This window comes from Polistes dominula, unplaced genomic scaffold (assembly GCF_049000335.1).
Source record: "Polistes dominula isolate Pdom_NZ unplaced genomic scaffold, Pdom_raw_medaka contig_373, whole genome shotgun sequence".
Lineage (NCBI taxonomy): Eukaryota > Metazoa > Arthropoda > Insecta > Hymenoptera > Vespidae > Polistes > Polistes dominula.
This window is the reverse complement of record NW_028300899.1, coordinates 5,293,266-5,308,432: the sequence shown is the minus strand read 5'-3', so window position 1 is coordinate 5,308,432 and position 15,167 is coordinate 5,293,266. Positions and strand designations below refer to the sequence as shown.

The 15,167-nt window shown below is 32.8% G+C and overlaps 1 protein-coding gene across 2 annotated transcripts in view; it reads left to right on the top strand.

Annotated features, from left to right (window-relative positions):
* LOC107065314 (uncharacterized) overlaps positions 1 to 14,957 on the top strand; it is a 36,159-nt gene extending 21,202 nt beyond the window's left edge. For both annotated transcript variants that reach the window (XM_015318914.2, XM_015318906.2), the window contains one exon: positions 12,271 to 14,957. In XM_015318914.2, the coding sequence (XP_015174400.1) occupies positions 12,271 to 13,548 (1,278 nt within the window). In that variant the 3' untranslated portion in view covers positions 13,549 to 14,957. The remainder of the gene's footprint in view (positions 1 to 12,270) is intronic.
* The last annotated feature ends 210 nt before the right edge of the window (positions 14,958 to 15,167 follow it).

The window sequence follows — 15,167 nt, the reverse complement described above, 5'->3', positions numbered from 1 at the left end:
GCTAAGAGCGCCGTAAACTCGATTATGGACCCAATCTCTTCGCGATATCTTTCCCCGTACAATTAGCTCTCTCATAAAGTGACATTAGGCTCGGGGTATAAGGTGGCGCGTGTTAACACACGACAAGAATCCGAGAGAAATAGTAGTAGTAGTAGTAATAGTATTAGTAATAGTAGTAGTAGTAGTGGTAGTAGTAGTAGTAGTAGTAGTAGTAGTTTTCTTTTACTTCTTTCACGTTCTATCTTTTCTATCTCTTTCTCTCAACCTTTCTTTTCATTTATATTTATCTTTTTTCTCTTTCTTTCATCTACACGTATCTCTTCTTTCTATGGTACGCATATATACACAGAGTGCATTGCTGTTGAATCGGTTTAGTTACCAACTTGGTGGCGCGACGCGCTTCTTAACTGCCGCTATTACGTTCCCTAATTGCCGGCCATTTAAATGCCGGTGCTGCAAATAGATTCCACGATAGGAACCCGACCAGCAACAACACACCGCCGGATATCTCGCAAAACTTGCTTGTGGAATCGGAATAATCCGATCCCGGTAATGCACGTGATATCACGTTCAAATCCTTACTACTTTTTTTTTTACTCCGATCGAATCGATTTACTCAACTATTTTTCTTTTTCCACCTCCTCCTCCTCCTTCTCTCTTTTTTTCTTCTTCTTCATTTTATTAGATGATAAGAAAAAAAATACATCTCGGTAAACGGATAAATTTTTCTTACGATTTTATTCCTAGCATTAGATTACGATCGTACTTGCCTGCCAGTTCCCCTTCTTGAATAATTTTTTTTTCTTCTTTCTTTTGGTTATTTATCTTTAGAGTTCTTTTAAAAGCACAACCAAAGAAGTCACTTTCGCTGTTAAAAGTACTAAGAACACGTTTATGGTTGTCACGTAGTAGTAGTAGTAAATGCGCGTTCTCGATCAGCACGGAAGATCGGACACACCAAGACGAATTTGGCGAACCCGAGAAAACGTTTTAACCGCGAAAGACTACAGATAGAAAGAAAAAAAAAGAAACACATATATTATCACACAGAATGATCGTATAAATTGTTTTGGATTTACGAGGTTGCTCTTTGACGGAAACGCCCAACCCCAAGTCGTCGTACTGTTTGCCGATTGCCGTTTCCTTTTGGACCCAAATCGAGTTCACTCGTTTTACGAGTATCATAATATTATCTTTGATCTATGAAAGGATCTATTGAGATTCTACTATCTAAACGTATCTTGTGTTTTATCATACTTTCAAATACAGGTAGCCCTCCTACAACACGGTATCCAATAAAATGATATGAACATTGTAGAACAAAAATCTTTGTACGATACTGGATAACATGATTTTTATTTAACATATATTTAAAAATTAAATTACTTTTAAATAATTAATTCTAGGTTTCATATAACACGATTTCACATATCATCCGTGTTATAGGATGGTTATTTTAATTTAACATTTTCTATAGAATGTATTATAAAGGTATGATGATGCGTAACTGAAAAAAGAAGATGCGTACACGTACCAGGTGGCCCAGTTCACGCCTTAGACGTGATCGATGGACGAGATCGAGAAACGAATCGTTATGCCCTTGAAGATTGGTCTTTAACATTCGGCCAAGACCATCCTGCGCAACCCAAAGACAACCGACTTCAATCGTGCAACGCGTCGCGACCTCGCGTCTAACGCAAATGCGGTCGATCTCTTCGAAACGATCGCATTTCGCAATCATGTCCTCGATTTACGGCCAATTTTCTTCAACTCTCATAGCAATTTCATTCAAAGACTTGACTAATATTTTTTTTTTTAAATAATATTGTGTTATAAGAGACACTTTATTAGATATTATGACAAATGTTTATAGGATTTAACAGTGAATGGTTAGTTAGGGTGACGACTTAAAAGTAAAAATGAAAATACTATGAGTAACATTTAAAATATTATCTTAAATAAGTTTTGTGTTAAAAATATTAAATCAATAAAATAAAACAAATATATTAAATATCAAATATACAAATAAAATATAACAAAATATTTAATAAAATAAAACAAATTATAAATTAATATTTTAAATTACATTGTCAAAAAAATATTAAATGTTTTAATTTCTAAATAATTAACGTAACTTTGATAAGAAAAAATAAATGTATAAATGAATGTTAGATAACTTCATTAGAAATATTAAATTAATGATTGAAAGTTAAAACAAAATGATGGATAATAATTTACATTAGCATTAACCTAAGATTAAATTGTCGGAAAATGTTAAAACGTTATATTATAAGGAACCTTAAAGAGAGAAAACATCTAAACAATGAACGTTACCATAATAGTATTTCGAATGGTATTATACAGCGAGAATATTACCTTTAACCCCGCGAAAGTTTCGTCGCGATGCGATCCACCACGCGAGTGTTACGTCGTAATCGGGTTTATTAGGAAGACTCTCTAGCCGACAACACGATCGTTGTTGGCTTTCACCAAGAAGGAAGAAGAATAGAATAATAGGAAGAACACACTACTACTACTAGTAGTGGGATCAGACTTATAGGTCTTTCTCGCGGATAACCACGTAAATAAACAAGCATTTCTCTAACTTATTTGATTCGGTTATTCCATTATTTCTTTAGTTAGTTTGTTTGTCTTATTTGTTTTAAATTATTTTTATTTTATATTTATTATTTTTTTACGTAACGATATCGTTTCTAAAGTGAAATACAAAAGGCATTTCTTATTGGTTCGAATTAACTAAAAAAAGGAAATTAAATATATTTATAATAAACCTAAAATATAAATCATTCTATTAAGTTATTCTTAAATAAATTCCACAATTATAATATATTTATAATTATACATTATTACGTTATTTATTATATATTATTATAATATATATTTTATATTTTAATAACAACAAATATTTTTATATTTTATATATATAATTTTTGTATTAAAATATATATAATTTTTATATGATAATATAACAAATATATATTTTTTAAAATTATATTATAATATAACTAAAAACCAATTAAACCTATTAAACCTAAATCAAAACCTATATTAATTCGTAAATAAATTCTAAAAAATACATAAGAATAAAAAAACCCTATACCAGAAATCAAAAAAGCATGGGACAAGTAACTGACAAAGAAAAACGAAAAATGTCAAATAATTTAATCGTATCGTATGATTTTAACAATTCAAGTAACGTTTTCAAACGAAGTACAACATATTCGAATGTTTGAAAGTTTATCTCTCTCTCTCTCTCTCTCTTCTTTTCTCTCTCTTTCTCTCTCGATCAATGACGATAGTCGTCTAGACTGTAGTAGACTCTGCAAAGATAACGTTTTCTCTCGAAGAGAAGAACTACAAGACGATGAAGAGGAGAAATAATAGGAGTAGGAGGAGGAGGAGGAGGAGAGGGAAAAAGGTGTAGGGGGAAAAGGGGGAGGATAAAAAGGTCCGTGCTGTGGAAGTTGGACGCGCGCTGCGTTGGAAGTGTCTCTCCTCCTTTCGCGTGCCACGAATCACAATGCGGGTCTTCGGTTTTGCCTGAGCTCAAACGTTTGCTCCTACTACTACTACTACTACTACTACTACTACTACTACTACTATTATTATTATTACTATTACTACTACTACTACTACTATTGCTACTACTACTCTTTTCTCGGCGATAATATCGAGGACGTAGGCAGGACGACCCGATCGTAGATTATGCGTTGCGAAACGCACACGGTAGCGATTCAATAGAACGACGATCCGTTCTTACACTTCTGAATAATATATATATATATATATATATATATATATATATATATATATATGTATTACACTTACGTTGGTTACGTTCTGTAAGTCCTGTACGTTTGTAAGTACGTTTATATAAATATAGGTGTGTGCGTATGTATATTACACTTACGTTGGTTACGTTTTGGAAGTCAGTACATTTATAAATACGTTTATATATATAAATGTTCTTAAGAGAGGAGGCCCGCTTTGAACTCAACTCGATTTATGTTAGCCAGCTTACTTCGACATTTTGCGCTCTTTCCCACCCGACGACTACTACTACCCGCGTTCACCAACGAGAACTCGATTTCTATCGATCTTTTGATCGAGATCGATTAAATTTAGGTAGGTATTGATTTTTATTTGAAGACTAGATTCTATATACTTAACGACTGTATATAGGATTGTTTAATGTTCTCAATCAAAAATCACTAAATGAAGTTTATTTCAAGTCATTGCTGGTTAAATGAATTTTTAATGAAAGAGAAAATATCAAGTTTGGAATATATTTATTATATTTATTATATTATATTATATTTATATTAGGATTAATTATAATATATATATTTTTATAATATTATAAATTTTTTATATTTATTAAAATTTATAATATTATAAAAATAAATATTAATAAATTAAAAATGAAATATAATAAACTTATTTGTATGATATTATAATATATATATTTGTGTGTATGTGTATGGGTATTTTAAGTTGGGTGCATTTTCTCACGCGTTTCTTCTACTACTGTTTCTCTTTATTTTCTCTTTATCGATCCAACCCTCCCCGTTAAAACGTCTCTTGTCCTCGAATAGCTCGTAATGTAGCCCTCCGAAGATCGTAGAAGTTTTCTCTCTCTGTTTTTCTTTCTCTATTGGTAGCGTGAATCGTTCACGTGCGTCAATCGTTAGGTTCTCGTCTATCCGACGTCGGATCCGCGGTAGGACTGATCACTCCAATACTAGAAGGTACTACGTCGTCTAGGATGGACGTTTAGGATAAAAGTAATGCCGAAGGATAACAGCTCATGTCTTTTAAATCTCCCCCTTCCCACCCTCTCTTCTATTTTCTTTTTTTACCATTTCTTCTTCTTCTTCTTCTTCTTATTTTATTTCTTCGGCGGCGTGCAAAGATCGTAAGGGGATAGATAGACTACAAAATAGCAAGCAAATAGCTCACCCTGACAAATCCTCGGAAGCCATATCCGAGTTGGTTGGGAAAAAAAATTTCTGACGTACGATCTTGCCGGCTTCCAACCGTAAAGACTCTCTACCGTCAACGACTGTCCCTTTTCTTCTACTTCTTCTTCTTCTCATTCGTTCCTACTGTTCTTTTACTGTTCAGTAAATTCTATTTGTTCGAAATAAAATAGAAATTTTTTTACTAACTTAAGTACGAATATTATTTCTTCCCACGACATTATTTATAAATTATAAAATTGGTTTAATGAATTGAACACATTGATTGGCTATAAAAAAATTTTATGTATATAATATTAGTGTTATTATCATAAGTATTATATATAGGTTCAAAGACCTCCTCCCCCCTCCCAAGTAACCGAATGAACAGCTTTCACGATGGGTGAAAATCAAAGCTTCGTAGTTTTGGGACCGAGTCAGGTAGCAACATTGAAATTTTTATTACCGCGGTGTGCAACATCGGGAGAAACGTACTTTCAAAACCACGATGGGGGAAAAGAGAAAGAAAGAAAAAAAAAAGGAAAGAAGAAAGAAAGGAAGAAAGAAAGAGTAAGAGAGAGAATCAGCATACAATAACCGTCGTTCATTGTTCCTACTGTTAGGAACTGTCGACTCGTACGAGAAGGACGAAGAAGAAGACGACGACGACGACGACGACTACGAAGAAGACGACGACGAAGATCTGCAATTCAATCGTCGCGATATTGTGCGACGTGGAAGCATTTCGTGTCAGCCGATGCAGGAAATTCGATTCTGCACGAGAAATAACCGTGCCGATGCCACGCGTTATTTAAGATGTCGTAAATCCGTAAGCAGATTTTCTTCGTCGTGGTTTTAAGTCTCTCTCTTCGTGGTTCTTTCTTATCTTCTACTTCTACTTCTTCTTTAAACTCGGCTTCTTTCAAAGAAGAATAAAAAGAATAAGAATTAAACATATACAAAAGTAAAATAGATGAGTTTAACCACGTTACTGCGTAGAGTTGAAATTCTCTTGAAAATCGCTTAGAAATGAAAACGAGAGTGATCTTGGCGTTACGTTTTGCATGCAAAATGCACCTAACTCTTCCAAGGTTTGCGTCGTTTTTCAATGACGTCATTGCACGTACATTGCACGGTTTACTTCAAGTATAGCAACCAAGTAGTAGCTGTTACTACACTCTTCTATCCTCCTCCTCCTCCTTCTTCTCCTCCCCCTGTTCCTCCTCACAGTTGTTCCTTTCGCAAAACAGCGTCTGTTTGCTTCGTTTTTATAGTTGATTTTCTTGGATACTAGCCAAAACTAAACTCGCTTGCACTTGTATCACTTTCGTACACACACACACACTTCGTAGAATACTACGATGGATGAGAGAATTTTTTTTTCATCGTAAAATTTAAAAGGAATGAATATGCGTAGAAGAAAAAAAAGAACTAGAAGTTAAGAATAAAAAAAAAGTGAAAAATCTTAAGAGACACCGGATCTTTCAGGTGACCACGGTGTTACGGGCAAAGTACATCATTCCTTTCCTGGAACGAATAAATAGTTAACGAGCTATGCTAATTTACTTCTTCAAAGAGGAAAGTCGTAATGGATTGAAAGATCGAAGGTGTGGATCGTTAATACTGATTCAATTGATTATTATTAGACGCGGAATCCTTTACACAGATGTGTAAGGATGTATACTTAAAGTAAATAATAATAATAATAATAATAATAATAATAATAATAATAATGATAATAATAATAATAATAATAATAATAAAAATAATAATAATTTATCAAATCATTACTATAACAATAATTATGATAATTATAGTTAATAATTTACGATAAGAAAATTCTATCTCTTCCTATAATAAATCAAAAAATTAATTAATGTTTATAACATTTATCAAACATTGTACATTGTTTGATAAATGACACTTCACTTGCAAATTACTTCAAAACATATTAATAATTTGTTATCACTTTATATACAAAAAAAATAGAATATAAAAAATGTTTATTTCAATGTAACAAAATAATTCTCAGGATTAGATATTCATTTTCATTTAAGGATTTATACTTATATGTAAATAAGTATATATATATATAGAGTGGAAGAATAGAGTTTTATTAAAGTATTATATTGCAAAAAGAATATTGACAATAATAAAAATAAATGCATTACACCTTTGTTGCAAATTATTTTCTAAGAAACAATTATTTAGAAAATAAACAATTTTAGGAATCATTTATCAAATGACTACAAAATATTTATGTCTTCTATAATTATTTCATAAAAAAAAGAAGAAGAAGAAGAATTGAAAAGAATAAATCAATCAGATATATAATAATTCTCTTAGAAATAAAATATCGGTACTAGTAATAGTATTAGTAATAATAGTACTAGTAGTAGTAGTAGGATGACCAGAAGATCATAAATTAGATCACACATCGAGTACAGCAACGTTCGAGTGTGCGTCGTACTCTGTGAAAGTTAGCTAGCAAAAGGAGGATTAAACTCAAAGGAGGTGGAGTAGGAGGAGTAGGAGGAGGAAGCAATGATGATCTTCAAGATCATGACGCAGAGATCGTTCGTGAACTACGTTCGAAGAGTTCGTCCTCTTCTTCGTCCTCGTATTCGTCCTCGTCTATCGTCTTCATCATCGTCATCATCATCTTATAGTCGTCGTCATAGTCTTTCCTCTTCGCACGCGAATCAGGGTCACGCGTTTTACTATAGCGCCGTCGATATAGTTAAAACACGTTATACGGCACATTCATGTGCTAATGCGCAAGTCCGGAGATGTTAACGAGTGGACAAGCGAGACGTTTTCTTTCTCATCGTGAGAGACATCGATGCATGATCAAACGATGTTATTTAAGTAAATATATATCAATACATATGCATGCATAGAATGATGAATCCTAAAACTTGTTCTTTTATTTAATAATTGAATCAATTATATTAAAAAACAAATTATTAATTTAATAATAATACATTGCGATTTGTGAGAGACATCGATGCATGATCAAGCAATGTTACTTAAGAAAATATATGTATATCAATATATGTATGCATATAGAATGATATATATTCCAAAACTTGTTCTTTTATTTAACAATTAAATCAATATTATTAAAAGACAAATTATTAATTTATTAATGTAACTATATGGCATTTTAATTTTTAATTTTCTTTGGTATAATATACATTAATTATTTATTATAATGCTGTTAAAATAAAATAATGGTGCTACAATAAAATTAAAAATATCAAAAGACAAATTATTAATTTATTAATTTAATTATATGTTACTTTGCTTTTTAATTCTATATTGCATAATATTTAAATCAATAATTAAAATATTGATATTCACTTCGATGTCACTAAACTTTAAATACTTCAATAAAAATATTAATTTTAAATTTCTTGATTCAGTAAAACAATTTTTAGGATACCTTCTACACAAAGATATTTTTTAATCAATACATATCAATACTAAAATTATTATAGATATTTATTTTCATAATTAACAACATTAATAAAATATTATAAATAACAAATTTCGAGTAATCAAACAAAATTGATCGAGGTATATGAAGGTATGAGAAAGGGTGGGTGGGGGGTGAGGACGGTAACATCCCGTGGGATTCGTGAACGGTTGAGGTCGAGAGCAAAAGCGTGCGCGACACGAAGAGTAAGAGAAAGAGGAAGAGAGAGAGAGAGAGAGAGAGGAAGAGAAGAGAGGAGAGAGAGGGAAACTGTGAGACAGCCGACACGACCACACCGCGACTCCTATAGCACCGTTGGCATAGCTGGACAGGCCATTTCACATTCCCACGTCCTTAATATAGATTGTTGATACGCGCACGAGTGTACAGAAGAAGAAGAAGAAGAAAGAGAAAGAGAATAAGAAGAAGAACGAGAGAGGGATCTATGGGATTACGACTACGACGAAGATGAGAAAGAGAGAAATAGAAAGAGAGAGGTTAAATGGACCAAGGAAGAGACTCTCGTAGCTGTTCGTTGAAGCATACAAGCATATGCGTGTAAGAGAGAGAGACGAAACGATTTAACAGAACGCGTGGGTGTGACGAAGATGAGAAAAGGCTCGTCGTCCTCTTAGCACAGGTGCCTCTTTTCTTGAGTACAAGAAAGAGAGAGAAATAGAGATAGAAGATGCGTATAGGAGTCCTCTCTTGAATCCTCTCAAAGAGATCGTGCCTATAACGCACGATTACATCGCAAGTGAGTAGGTACGTTCCGCAAAGACCGTAACCGCTATCCAGAAACGGCAGTCAACGTTACTCTAGCGACTTACTGTTAACCACTACGATCGATAGAACCTACACATAGTTTTATATATATATATATTTGTATGTTGTACTCAACAGTATATCTCTCTTTCTACAAAGAGACGTGTACCGGTCCATAGTAATATAGAAAAGCCCAAACGTAGCCTTTTGCTTGTAACTATTTTTCGAGGAAATTGTACGTATGTGTACAGTGTAAGTACTTATACCTATCTACCTAACTACCTACGTTAGGTTTGGTTTAAACTATCGTAAATTGTAGGCTCGGTGACACGTGTCATTCCATATCGGAATGTTTCCTATTTCGAAAAGATAATACAGATCAAGAGAAAGAGAGAGAGAGAGTTACTTTTATAATGCAATCGGATAAGAATAATAAATTGCTTAAACTTCTTGATTCAAACGTTTCCAAATAAAACATTATTTTTTTTAACAAGAGAAAATATAAGGAAGAAGAATAAAAGAATGAATAAAGAAACTCATCTTTAAACTCAAACGAGACCGTCTTCTTCTAGTTGTTTGCCATGACAGTTAGCTAGTCGCGAACGGAAAACTTCGTGAGATCATCGTTCATTTTCGTATAAATAAAATGTCTCTTTTATGCAAGAATATTTAAACGACACTAAGAAGAATCTTTTAAAGAACTTAAGGAAAAAAATTTGGATCAAAAATTCGTGTATATCAAATATAGTCAACTCTCGTTTGTATTTTTTTTTTCTTTTTTCTTTTTCACGATCAGGGACAAAGATTTCTCTCCTACGACGATTACCTTTACAGTAGCAGTTGCTACAAATCGATCCAGGATTCCGGACGTGCCAACTGAGATTCGATACGATACGATACCTAACTAACTCTCTCGCATGAACCTTAAATGGCAAACACATTTCCAGTATTCACTTGTTGTTCTTTACGTCCGAGTTAGAAAGAGACTCTTGTCGTCGTTGTTGTCATCGTAATCCGCGAGCCGTTCGGCGTTGTTCTACTCTCTATGTGGTCCACACGCTAGACTCCACGGGGGAAAACTTTGCAAAAACTTGTTAACTCGAGGCGACACACACGCGTGGTTTTATTCTTACGCAATATGTTTCTCTAGCGAATCCCGTTGTACCTTTAGATACCTTCCCCCTTCCCCATTCACCTATTTTCTTCATCTACCTTCCCCTCTCTCTGTCATTCCTTTATTTCTGTGTATTTTTTTATTGCTGCTTGAGACTACGCAAGAATCCCCACACTACCATTTTTATCCTACTTCTTCTATTTCTATCTTTCAAAATCATTTGATGATATTACGTAGACTTTTATTTTTTTTTTAACCAGTTAGAACCTAATGTTGTTTAGACAAGGAAAGGGGGATTATTTGTCACGTCAGTAATTTGTTATAATAGTCAAGTTGATAGGTTAAACATAGTATTTGGTATTACTTATCTACGATATGTAGGTCATACAGGTTGTTGAAACGCGACAAATTCAACCTCGTTCGATTGGTTAGATCCCAATTGGGACACGTACCGCTACGCGTGTGTGAGCTTTTGGGATTTCGAACCGTTACAAAGCCGCCCACGTGGGGGCCCCTCTCGTCAGGTGGAGCCCGGAATTTGAATATGTTTGTATGTGTGTGTGTGTTTTTGTGTCTGTCTCTCTTTCTCTTTTTTTTTTCTTTCATTCTTTATGACTCAACACCGATACGATTCACAAGATATCGTCGACATAAGCAGATGCTTCCTCTTCTTCTTGTTCTTCTTCTTTTAAAAAAGGTGCGGTCCTCGGATGATTATGCTAAACAGTCTCGTACAGTTTTCTTTTAAATACCTTCCTCAATCTTTTACAACTTCTTCTTTATTCGTGTTTTTTTTTTCTATCTCACTTTTCGGAATGATACATATACAAATTCTAGAACAATTTAGTATTACTGATTTCAATTGTCGAAAAATATAAATCACACTCTCGATTCCATTCACGCAATGATCGTCGAAAGTAATGGTAAATCTGTGACGTACATGTTAAAAAATGGTTGACACCCAAATTCGATTTCGTTCAAATTATTTACACAATTTCGTTTAAAAGAAAAACGAAAGTTATACAAATTTAACCCTTTAAATTCCCGCTTGTAAATGTACTAGGATGTAAAAATGTCCAATTATTAATTTTATCTAATAATATTTCTATAAAAATAATTTTCTAAATCTGACCATTATAACCATTAGGACAAAATCTAAAAAATACATAGAAAAGATTATTTTCTAACCTTATTATTTATTAAAATTCGTTCAACGATTATAACCACGAACAACTGGGCCGACTATAATCGTCATTAACGTAAAAAATAGAACCCCAACCCCCAAAGAAAAATTGGAGTATAAAAAATCATTCTAGAAAATATTCCAAGATAGAATTAAAATGAGAGTAAGAAGTTGGGGGGATGATACTTGCAAAAAGTGAGTAAAGAAGAAACGAAAGGGTAAAAGAAAAAGATAGAAAAAAAAGAAGAAGAGGAAAAAAAAACGAGCCACGTCGTAAATTAGTGGCCGATGAGCGTGCGAGCGGCGAGAGGGTTTGCTAGCGCGCTAAGGTGCACCTCTGGAAGGTGCGCAAGGTTCCTTCTTCGAGGCGGTTTTATCGTCGGCCGACAGGCGTTTAACTTTACGAGCGGCCACGCCACGTATATACTCCTCCTTTTCGTCCTTCTTCTCCTTCCTCGTTTCTTCCTTCCCATCTTCTTTCTTCTTTCTTCTTTCTTTCTAGGCGCGGAGGCATGCTAATTCTCGTGACGCGCGTAACATTAAACTCTGACGTTTAATCCGGTAGAGAAGCGCGTGGCTTGTATTCGAAAGAATCTTGGCATGACCCTTTATATGGTTCGACCCTACCAAAGAACAAGAAATATGTTTTTTTTCTCTCTCTCTCTCTCTCTCTTTCTTTCTCACACACATACAAAATGTATGTAATACGAAAGAAAAAAATTAAAATAATTTGTATTATTTCTGATTACAGTCATTCTTCGGTCGCACGTACAACAACCTGGGTAGCATTTCAGAATGCAAAAACGGAGGAAAGTGCGTGATCAATAAGAAAAATCGTACGTCATGCAAGGCTTGTAGATTGAAGAAGTGCCTGATGGTTGGTATGTCCAAGTCAGGTTCGCGTTACGGGAGACGTTCCAACTGGTTTAAGATCCATTGCCTACTACAGAATGGGACTAATTCTAACACGAACAGCGATGTGGCATCGACCGCCCTATCCCCGTTCGGATCTGCCTTCCTTCCGGGATTCTTGCAACAACCTCAAGGTCAACAGGCTGCAGCAGTCACTGTTTACGGGTCTAAGGACGCCAAGGATTCTGCAGATCAACCGAGACAATTTCCTGAACAGATCAAGTCACCTCATCCGGATGACATAGCTTTACACGCTCAATTGCATATGTTAAATTGGCAAAGGGATAATGATAGGATATATGCTAATGGTCAACAACAACAGCAACAAAAACGGGCATCATCGGAACCATCGAGGGATGATGATTTATCATCCTCTCCAAATAAACGACGAAATATTAAATCACCACAGGAACAGGAACAAGAAGAGTTGCATCAACATCATCATCAACAACAACAACCACAACAAGTGCAACCAACTTCTTCACCAAACTATTCATTGAATTATATGCAATCGGACGTAGTAGTACCTAGTAGTGTACCTGAAGTTTTCCGACCTTTCTTATCGAACTGCAAGACTTTATCGGAACCGCCAAGTGATTGCGGTAGCTCACCGAACGATAATGGAACTGATAGACTTCAAGAGGGCGAATCAAGATGCAATTCTGCAATGAGTTATTCCAATTCCAAGAGAACTTCGCCCGATCATTATTTTCCAGCTAGAAAAATCAACGCAACGGTTACCCTTACCACTGGTGGTTACTTTTCTTATCCACCATTAGGACTTATTTATCCTCAAGCAAATTTGGTTACCCCAGCAACGGCATTACGTACTCAACGTGGCGGTGACGTTCCACTTGCCATTCCTTGCATAGGTGGACTAGCTGTTGAACAAAAAGAACCTATCGATCTTAGTATTAGATCTAGTCGGAGTTCAACCAGGTCTAATAATAATCTTACGGAAAACGAGGATAACGATGATGACGATGATAACGATTCTAACGACAAAGATGACAGTTCTAACAGCGATAGTTCACTCAACGGCGAAACTAAAAGAAAAGGCAAACCTTTGGATTTAACATTGACAGTTAAAAGCTCATCGTTACCGTTTATGCTTTAAGAAACCTTTTAGAATTCTTTTGAACTCTAATTGGGTTGGCTCTGGTCTTATATTATGTGTTCATTCTTTTTGTACAATGGAACTTCCAGTATTTCACGATCTAGTGTTTTAAAAGGTTTTTTTTTCTATTCGAATGATCAACATTATTGAAATGTAATTTTATTTGAACACAATGTATAACAGTGGTTCCTAAATTTTTTCTTATTCTAAACATCCTTTGCTGAATCCAAATTTTCTCGAAGTGTTCTGTAAACAAAATCTAAAAGAAATTAAAAATTCTTGTTTAATATAAATAAATAAAATGCGTTTTATTTGTACAGGTTTCAGCAAAAATAAAAATTAATATCAATTGAGTTATTGGCATGAACTAACTCTGATTAAATTTCGAATTTGTGCATTAACATACACGTTTTAGGAACCACTGATTATACATTTTCCTATTCATGTTATTTACTATTATTAAAATTAATAATTAAAATGTGTTAAATTCTTTGTACGAATTTCTTTTTTTTTATTGCTCCAATTGAGAAATTGATATCAATTATAGTTCTCAATTAATGATATTATGAAAAACGAATCGTGCATTATTAAAAATAAGTGTTAAAATAAAAAAAAATTAAAAATAAAAAAAAATATAAAAAATTAAAAAAATCCATTTATAGAATATTCTATAAATAATAAAAAAAAATAATGAAAGTTTAATTGAAATTGTTAGATTATAAAATTTTTTTAAGTGATTTACGATTATAGAAATAAAAAAAAAAATACAAAAATTATTTTAGTCTCATTTGCGAATAAAACTTTGATGGTGCCAAAGAATAATGAAGTGAAAGTACTTCTTATTGAATATAAAATATAATTAAAAAAAAAAATAAAAAAAAATATAAAAAATTAAAAAAAAACCATTTATAGAATATTCTATAAATAATAAAAAAAAAGTAATGAAAGTTTAATTGAAATTGTTAGATTATAATATTTTTTGAGTGATTTACGATTACAGAAAAAAAAAACAAATAAAAAAATTATTTTAGTTTCATTTGCGAATAAAACTTTGATGGAGCCAAAGAATAATGAAGTGGAAGTACTTCTAATTGAATATAAAATATAACAATTTATATAAACTATTTTATACAATAGAAAAATTGTTTTTATCAAAACAGTTATGTTTCCTTATTAAATTAGGATGATAATACTGGATGTTCTACTGTATACATATAAAATATACGCTTGATCGAATGAAGCGAATTTACATAATGCAACAACGCTTCTATCTCTTGTAATTTATTTCGATTAAATAATAAATTACGGTACAATCGAAATTCTATCGATTTTTTCATTGGAAATCGATATTTTAAACAAAATATATGTATACATGTATAAATAAATTAGTCGATCCAATTATAATACTTTACACGATACAATATAATATAATATATATGTATGTATGTATATGTATGTATATATTTATATATATATATATATATATATATATATATATATATATATATGTATATGTATTTATATTAAATAATAGAGGAATGTGTATATATTTAAACAAATCATCGTAGTATATCACACTACAAATAAATCATTCAATAACGATTTTTTTTTTTTTTTTA